The sequence below is a fragment of the Borostomias antarcticus genome (assembly GCF_949987555.1).
Source record: "Borostomias antarcticus genome assembly, chromosome: 30".
Classification (NCBI taxonomy): Eukaryota; Metazoa; Chordata; class Actinopteri; order Stomiiformes; family Stomiidae; genus Borostomias; species Borostomias antarcticus.
In genome coordinates, this window is record NC_140263.1 from 4,106,383 (window position 1) to 4,115,206 (window position 8,824).

The 8,824-nt window shown below is 50.4% G+C and overlaps 1 protein-coding gene across 1 annotated transcript in view; it reads left to right on the forward strand.

The window, feature by feature from the left end:
• Positions 1-7,646: 7,646 nt before the first annotated feature.
• The window catches only part of sh3bp2 (SH3-domain binding protein 2), a gene marked incomplete at both ends in the record, with an annotated part of 9,842 nt that continues 8,664 nt past the window's right edge, over positions 7,647-8,824 (forward strand). The window contains 2 exons of the mRNA XM_084460149.1: positions 7,647-7,782; positions 8,506-8,608. Of these exons, the coding sequence (XP_084316275.1) occupies positions 7,647-7,782; positions 8,506-8,608 (239 nt within the window). The remainder of the gene's footprint in view (positions 7,783-8,505; positions 8,609-8,824) is intronic.

The window sequence follows — 8,824 nt, forward strand, 5'->3', positions numbered from 1 at the left end:
TCAAGAGAGAGCTGCTGTGGTGGCGGTCTCTTTTAGAGACGTATGACCCGAGGAGGGGGTCTCACCTGAGTCCGTTCTGCGACTGAGGGGGTTGTAGATCTCTCTTTAATGGTAGAACTGGCAACTGGATGTTCACGATCGATCGAGTGTCACAGAGTCACAGTATTACAGGACTAATCTCTATGACACAGACAGAGACGTGAGACACGCCGGAGCACAGAGTGAGAGTTCACCACAAGCACCACGAGGCATGACAAGGCATGACAATGTTAGTTTTTACAGTTATACAGTTTTACTTATTATGACAGTGTTACAGCTGTACAGTTTTTACAGTTATAAAGTGTTACTTAGTACGACAGTGTTACAGCTGTACGTTTTTTACAGTGTTACAGTACTGCAGCACACACACAGATAGTAGTTAGAAAGATTAGACATCTTCTCAGAGAAAGAAAGTTGCAGAGTCAGGATAATTCACCATTGTGTCTCTATTAGTGACCGCCCCCCCCCTCCTCCTTGGCCATTGTTCCACTGTGGGGTCATCGGTGGAAAGTCCCTCCATTTCTACCGGCCCTGCTGTGGGTGCTGAGTCCGTCGTCGAATCTAGCGTTCTGTTTGCGAGAACAGGAAGTGGTGGCACAGGCCTGCGGGAACCAATGAGAAGCGAGGGCCTGGAGTCAGAGCGTCCGGAAGCATCCGCCAGCCCCAGACCACAGCCAGCCTCACAGCGCTCTAGGGGTGTCAGCGAATCAGCACGCCCTCTCGCTCTCTCTCCGTCTCTGTCTGTCATCCGTCCGTCTCTCCGCGGGCCAGCTCTGAGGTACGATGGTAGGGTGGGCTGTCCGGAAGCTGTCATGGCCGTGTCTGTGAGGAAGAAGAAGTCGGTGGTCCTGTGCCCCAGGTCCGGTGGCGTCATGTGTTTCAAGGAGCGGGACTTTTCGTAAGTGGCAGAGCTGTTACCCGTTCCTCTCTGTCCGTTGTCGTCCCTGTCAGTTGCGCTCGAACTACTGCAAACCGGGTCGATTTCTGGCTCGTTTTGAATTGAGGTTGATTTCAGGTTGATCTCAGGTTGATTTCTGACGTTGATTTTAGCTGTTAAACCTTCTGGTGTTGTTCATTGTTCTTATCGGAGGGGGTTGTTATCAGAGAGTGGTTGATCGTTTGTCAACATGTATGTCTCCATACACTAACACAGTTATATGTTACTGAACTGTTTAATAGTCTTTACTGTAGTTCACAGAGCAGTGTCTGATTCTGAGCGAGAGAGGATGAGGTATGGATGAGGTGGGGGCTGTGTTGTGTTTGCAGGTGTTTGAAGATATTAAGCCGTTTCAGGGAGAGAAACTAATCTTTCAGGAAACAAATCTTTATCTCGCCGTCAGTCAGTGTCACTCGTCTTTGGGAAATACACACACACACACACACACACACACACACACACACACATACTGTCAGTGGATGATCAGTGTCGGAAGGATTCAGGGTTCATCTGATTTAATTCCTCCAGTGGAAGTGGAAGTGGAATTCAAATACACCACCAATACATCCATGTATTTGATCAGAGTATTTGACCCAGTAGGACAAAGTGGATCAGCCAGCCGTAACTATGCTGTGCTGAGTTCTGCTACGTTAGCAACATGGACCGGAGGGCAGCTGGGTTTGTGGTTGTGGGTCGCAGGTCAGAGGTCCACTTCTCTCTTTCTTGGTAGTGTGAAACCATGTGGATTCTGTATGCTAACTACTTCCTGTTGACAGGCCATGGTCTTATTAGGGTGCAGGAAGTGATGCTGAGGGAGGAGGGGGGGGGGGGGTAGTGGAGGTGTGAGGGTGATACTTTCAGAAGTGCTCACAGAGAGACAGAGACAGACATACAGACGGACAGACAGACAGACAGACAGACATACAGACGGACGGACGGACGGACGGACGGACGGACGGACGGACGGACGGACGGACGGACGGACGGACGGACGGACGGACGGACGGACGGACGGACGGACGGACGGACGGACAGACAGACAGACAGAGAAAGACAGACAGACAGACAGAAACTCTTCAGCACCTGTCAGAGGTTATAAACTAGTTATAAGCTAGCCTGCCACCTGTTATAGACACATCACCACACACCTGTCAGCTGTTATAAACTAGCTACCTGTTATAGAGACATCACCACACACCTGTCAGTTGTTATAAACTAGCTACCTGTTATAGAGACATCACCACACACCTGTCAGCTGTTATAAACTAGCTACCTGTTATAGAGACATCACCACACACCTGTCAGCTGTTATAAACGAGCCACCTGTTATAGAGACATCACCACACACCTGTCAGCTGTTATAAACTAGCCACCTGTTATAGAGACATCACCACACACCTGTCAGCTGTTATAAACTAGCTACCTGTTATAGACACATCACCACACACCTGTCAGCTGTTATAAACTAGCCACCTGTTATAGAGACATCACTATGCACCTGTCAGCTGTTATAAACTACAGTAGTTATAAGCTAGCTACAAAACGAGCTCTGGCTGGGTGTAGGGGTAGAGAGAGAGTGTGTGTGTGTGTGTGTGTGTGTTTGTGTGTGTGTGTGTGTGTGTGTGTGTGTGTGTGTGTGTGTGTGTGTGTGGTTACCATCTGTCCCCTCAGTAGTTGATCCACCAGCACAACCAAACTCTTCTCACATCTCTGTTCTCTGTTTGAGTCAGTTTCAGCCATTTTCTTCCCACTAGACTATGTGTGTGTGTGTGTGTGTGTGTGTGTGTGTGTGTTTGTTAGCAGGATTATGCAAAAACTGGAGCAGATCCGAAGCACAGGTCGACTCCACGGGCCGCCCAAACACAGCCGGACTGCCCATTCACTTCCATTCATCTTTTGGACTATGATAACGCAAAAACGACTAAACCGATTTTTATGAAACTCGGTGAAGGGGTGCATCATGGGCCACCTTAGAACCAGATCAAAGCTGGCTGTGATCCGAGGGGGGCACCACACCTCAGCTCATTTTTACCGACTCCCCAGTGAATCTCGAGCCGCCCAAGCACGGCCCGCACGCCCATTCACCTCCATTCGTTTTGATACTAAGGTTACACAAAAACTACCAGACTGCTTTTCATGAAATTCGTTGGAAGGGTGTAGCACGGGCCAATTTAGAACCCATTCAACTTTGGCGTGCGCAGAGCACACGAAACTCAGGGGCGGAGGTCTGTGCTCTCTGAACACCATTTCTAGTTTGGTTTTCTTCCTACATCTAGACTATTCCACTCTCGTTTGGGTCAGCAGAAATAGGAACCAGGAAGTGAGAATGGTCAGGAATGTTCCTGGACTCTCCTGTTTGCACTTCCTTGCCTTGCTAGGACACTGGAGCTCTTAGGGACGATAATGTCTCTGCCAAGCCAGCTGGCCGGGGTGTGTGGACAGAGACTAAGACTAAGTTCCACACCTGAGTGTGTGAAATTTGTTCTCCGCATTCGACCCACCCCCTGGGGGAGACGAGAACGACATCAGGAAGAGAGGGAGATGCCAGAGAGGAAGTGGCAGAGAAAGCTGCTTTCGTGGGGCGGCTGTAGCTCAGTTGGTAGAGCGGGTCGTTCAGTGATCGAAGAGTCAGTGGTTCGAATCCCAGCTCCGGCTGTCCGCATGTCGAAGTGTCCTTGAGCGAGACACCTAACCCCAAATTGCTCCCAATGAGCAGGTTAGCACCTTGCACGGCAGCTACCGCCATTGGTGTGTGAATGTGTGTGTGAATGGGTGAATGAGAGGCCATTGTAAAGCGCTTTGAGTGCCGCTAAGGTGGAAAAGCGCTATATAAGTGCCGTCCATTTACCATTCGTCCGTTCATGTCCCCTTGAAGCTGAGGACACGCAGAGGGCGGGAATAACCGCCTTCTCTCCTCTCCTCCCTCCCTTCCCTGCTATCCTCCCTCCCTCCTCTCCTCCTCCCTTCCTCCATCCTCTTCACTCTACCCCATCCCTCCCTCCCTCCCTGCTAGCTGTGCCACACTTCTCCCTGCTCATCTAGATGTTAAGGTTAGGGTCAGGGTCTGATAGGCCGACCCACAAACACAGCAGAACATGAAAGAGTTTCGATGTTAAAGATAGGGTCAGCGCACAAACACACATCAGAGCGTGACGGAGTCGTCTGGGGGGACGTCCCTTTCCCGTCCCCGCGGTCCAGAATAGCCAGCATTCCAGAGTTGTTTAGAAGCCGTACGTAGAATTAGAAGTCTAAACTTTGCATCTGACGCTTCCTGCCTTCTTCTGGGTAAAGATATATGACCCTTGCGTTCTGAGGACGGCCAAACCACAGCTTGGTTCCATCCTCAACCAGCGTTGGATCTGAAGCCCGCTGTGGCCTCTCGCCATAGACCAGTCTGTATGCTACACAGGGCTGCGTACGGATGAGTCTGTCTGCTACACACAGCTCCGTACGGACGAGTCTGTCTGCTACACACAGCTCCGTACGGACGAGTCTGTCTGCTACACACAGCTCCGTACGGACGAGTCTGTCTGCTACACAGGGCTGCGTACGGATGAGTCTCTCTGCTACACAGGGCTGCGTACGGATGAGTCTGCCTGCTACACACAGCTCCGTACGGATGAGTGTCTGCTACACAGGGCTGCTTACGGATGAGTCTGTCTGCTCCACACAGCTCCGTACGGATGAGTCTGTCTGCTACACACAGCTCCGTACGGACGAGTCGGTCTGCTACACACGGCTCGGTACGGATGAGTCTGTCTGCTATACACAGCTCCGTACGGATGAGTCTGTCTGCTACACAGGGCTGCGTACGGATGAGTCTGTCTGCTACACACAGCTCCGTACGGATGAGTCTGTCTGCTATACACAGCTCCGTACGGATGAGTCTGTCTGCTACACACAGCTCCGTACGGATGAGTCTGTCTGCTACACACAGCTCCGTACGGATGAGTCTGTCTGCTATACACAGCTCCGTACGGACGAGTCTGTCTGCTACGCACGGCTCCGTACGGACGAGTCTGTCTGCTACACACAGCTACGTACGGACGAGTCTGTCTGCTACACACAGCTCCATACGGATGAGTCTGTCTGCTACACACAGCTACGTATGGATGAGTCTGTCTGCTACACACGGCTCCGTACGGATGAGTCTGTCTGCTACACACAGCTCCGTACGGACGAGTCTGTCTGCTACACACAGCTACGTACGGATGAGTCTGTCTGTTACACACGGCTCCGTACGGATGAGTCTGTCTGCTACACACAGCTCCGTACGGACGAGTCTCACTAAGGCTTGCGCTCTCTCCCAGAGGACTAGCATTAGCCACATTAGCCATGCTGTACACGCACGTACACACACACACACACACACACACACACACACACACACACACACACACACACACACGGCCTGCCAGGCCACACACACACGCCACACCACACTGGGCAAACAGGAAACACAGAGCTTGTGATCCAATCAGCAGTTAGGAGAGGGCATGCACATTCCAGAGGAAACCGTCCACTTCCTGTCTGCCCCAGGGTCAAGGTCTGAGATAGCAGGTCCTGCATTTGTGTGTGTGTGTGTGTGTGTGTGTGTGTGTGTGTGTGTGTGTGTGTGTGTGTGTGTGTGTGTGTGGTGTGTGTGTGTGTGTGTGAGTGTGTATGTGTGTGTGGGTGCGTGCATGTATGTGTATGTGTGTGAGTGTGTGTGTGTGTGTGTGTGTGTGTGTGTGTGTGTGTGTGCGTGCGTGCGTGTATGTGTGTGTGTGTGTGTGCGTGTGAGTGTGTGTGTGTGTGTGTGTGTGCGTACGTGTATGTGTGTGTGAGTGTGTGTGTGTGTATGTGTGTGTGGGTGCGTGCATGTATGTGTGTGTGTGCGTGCGTGCGTGCGTGCGTGCGTGTGTGTGTGTGTGTGTGTGTGTGTGTGTGTGTGTGTGTGTGTGTGTGTGAGTGTGTGTGTGTGTGCGTGCGTGTGTGTGTGTGTGCGTGTGTGTGTGTGTGAGTGAGTGTGTGTGTGTGTGTTGGTGCTCCATGCTCTCTGCTCTCTGCCCCAGTCTCAGTCTGCATGCGTAGTGGTATCAGAGCAGAGCTGCTGGTCCAGTCATGGATGTGCTCCCAGCGCTAGTCTCTACAGGGAGACGGCTCAGAGACACAGAGAGACTGAGGAGGCTGAGCAGGAGGTAGGACCAGGACCAGGACAGAACCAGGACAAGACCAGGACTAGACCAGGACTAGACCAGGACCAGTACCAAGACAAGACCAGAACCAGACCAGGACTAGACCAGGACCAAGACAAGACCAGAACCAGACCAGGACTAGACCAGGACCAGGACCAGGACCAGGACCAAGACAAGACCAGAACCAGACCAGGACTAGACCAGGGCCAGGAGAGGACAGGACCAGGACAGAACCAGACCAGGACTAGACCAGGACCAGGACCAGGACGGACAGAACCAGGACAGGACTAGGACAAGACAGGACAGGACAGGACCAGGGGAGGCTGGTAGTAGGGGGAGGTGTAGGACCAGGGGAGGAGGAGGTGTAGGACCAGGTTGTTCACCGCCATGTCTTGAGGAGTGAACATTGAATGGTTGGATTTGTAAACTTCTGTTTGTGAGATGTTACAGTATTTATATTTTGAACTGCTGCTCAATTGAAGTGTTTCGGCCCAAAACAGGAATATCATATCATATTAAATGGCATAAGATGGCTCATGCAATTCAAAATATTCTATAAACATGTCTGTATTTTTTTACCAGCATGATTTTTCAAGAGGTGATCAGTCATTCTTCAAATGATGGATATAAATGTTTTAGAATGAAACTCTTGAATTAGACCTCAGCTTTACGTTGTCCAGACTTCTTGAACTCCTTGGTCAACGTCACTCTCCATGTGAATCTAAAAGCTCTTGAACTCTGACCCCTGACAAGGTTAGTGTGACGGCGGTCTTATCAGATGGAGTTGATTTTCGCGCTACACCCTCACTTTGGGATGATAGCTCAGAGGTTTGAGAGATAGAATAGCAACGTTGAGATTGTCGGTTCAAATCCCAGCACTGATGCAAACGCATGAGTTCTGAAAGCATAATGTACCTTAATGTTCCTTGATGTTCCATGATGTACAGTAATGTAATGTTCCATAATGTACCTTTATGTCCTCCTCTCCTCTACCTTCCTCTTCTCTCCTCCTCTCTTCTTCTGTCTTCTTCTGTCTTCTCTTCTCTCCTCCTCCCTCTCCTCTCCTGTACTCCCCTGTTCTCCTCCTCTCTTCTGTCTTCTCTTCTCTCCTCCTCCCTCTCCTCTCCTGTACTCCTATGTTGTCCTCTTCTCTTCTTCTGTCTTCTCTTCTCTCCTCCTCCCTCTCCTCTCCTGTACTCTCCTGTTGTCCTCTTCTCTTCTTCTGTCTTCTCTTCTCTCCTCCTCCCTCTCCTCTCCTCTACCTTCCTCTTCTCTCCTCCTCTCTTCTTCTGTCTTATCTTCTCCTCCTCCCTCTCCTCTCCTCTACCTTCCTCTTCTCTCCTCCTCCCTCTCCTCTCCTATACTCCCCTGTTCTCCTCCTCTCTTCTCCTGTCCTCTCTTCTCCTCCTCCCTCTCCTCTTCTCTACTCCTCTGTTCTCCTCCTCTCTTCTTCTGTCCTCTCTTCTCTGCTCCTCCTCTCCTCCCCCAGAACCATGGCTACAGAGGAGGTGTCATGGCCGGTCCCCATGCGGGCCATCGGGGCTCAGAACCTGCTGACCATGCCCGGGGGCGTGTCCTCCTCTGGCTACCTGCACAAGAAGGGCGGGAGCCAGATCAGCCTCATGAAATGTGAGTTCCTACGAGCCAGGGCTGCGTTTCGTTAAGAGACTCTTGGGCCATTCATTTAGAGCGTTCTGATTGGTCAACTGGTCTGGGCAAGCTCTCTGATTGGTCAACTGAATGGGCTAAAGAGCCTCTTAACGAAGGCAGCTTTTGGGAAACCTGCAGATCCGTCTGTCCGGTCAGATTAAAGTCGCACTGAAACGGACGTTTGAGATCATCTAACTTCCGTAATTTGACGTATTTCCGACGCAAACAAGCTATGAGGGCGGGACATGCGTTTAGAGGAATTTGATTGGAACATTGACAAGTGGACGGGTTTTAAGAACTTTAGACAGATTCGATAGAAGGATAGCGTTGATTGACGGGTGGATGTCGTGAGATTATCGGCCTAAAATCTAAGGTACCTGTTGTCGTCATTGCACGTGATCTACCGTTTTCCAGGAAGTAAGAAATTATATACTTTGATATAAGATTACAACAAAAGTAGAATTTTGTAATTTTTTTGCCATAGATCGTTGAATAGGTGAACACTATGACCAATTATGTGAACCAAAATGGGACAGAATGCTTTTTTCATTTCAGTGCGACTAACATTTACAGTATGTATTCACATTAGTCTCACTGAGATAGAAAATCTCTAATGCAAGAGAGACTAACTCTCTGTTCCTGTGATTGGCTAAGTCTCCACTCCTGTGATTGGCTAACGCTCTGCTCCTCTCTTCCCCATAGGGCCTCTGCGTTACCTCATCATCCACAAGGGCTGTGTCTACTACTTCAAGAGCAGTACCTCTGCACAACCGCAGGGGGCGTTCTCCCTCAACGGGTACAACAGGTCAGTATCCCTCCACTGGAAACGGTTCTCCACTCAAACACAACCCTGAAGAGATGCACTCTCAGAAAAGGAAAAGAAATAGTGCCATGTAGGACCAGTTGTTCTTGAACCCTCTGAAACATCAAGATGGAACCCTTTTCAGGTCAGTTAGAACCCTGGTTTGGTTCCAAAGACCCTGTAAAATATGCAGTTTGTGACCCAGAATGGTTCCGCCTT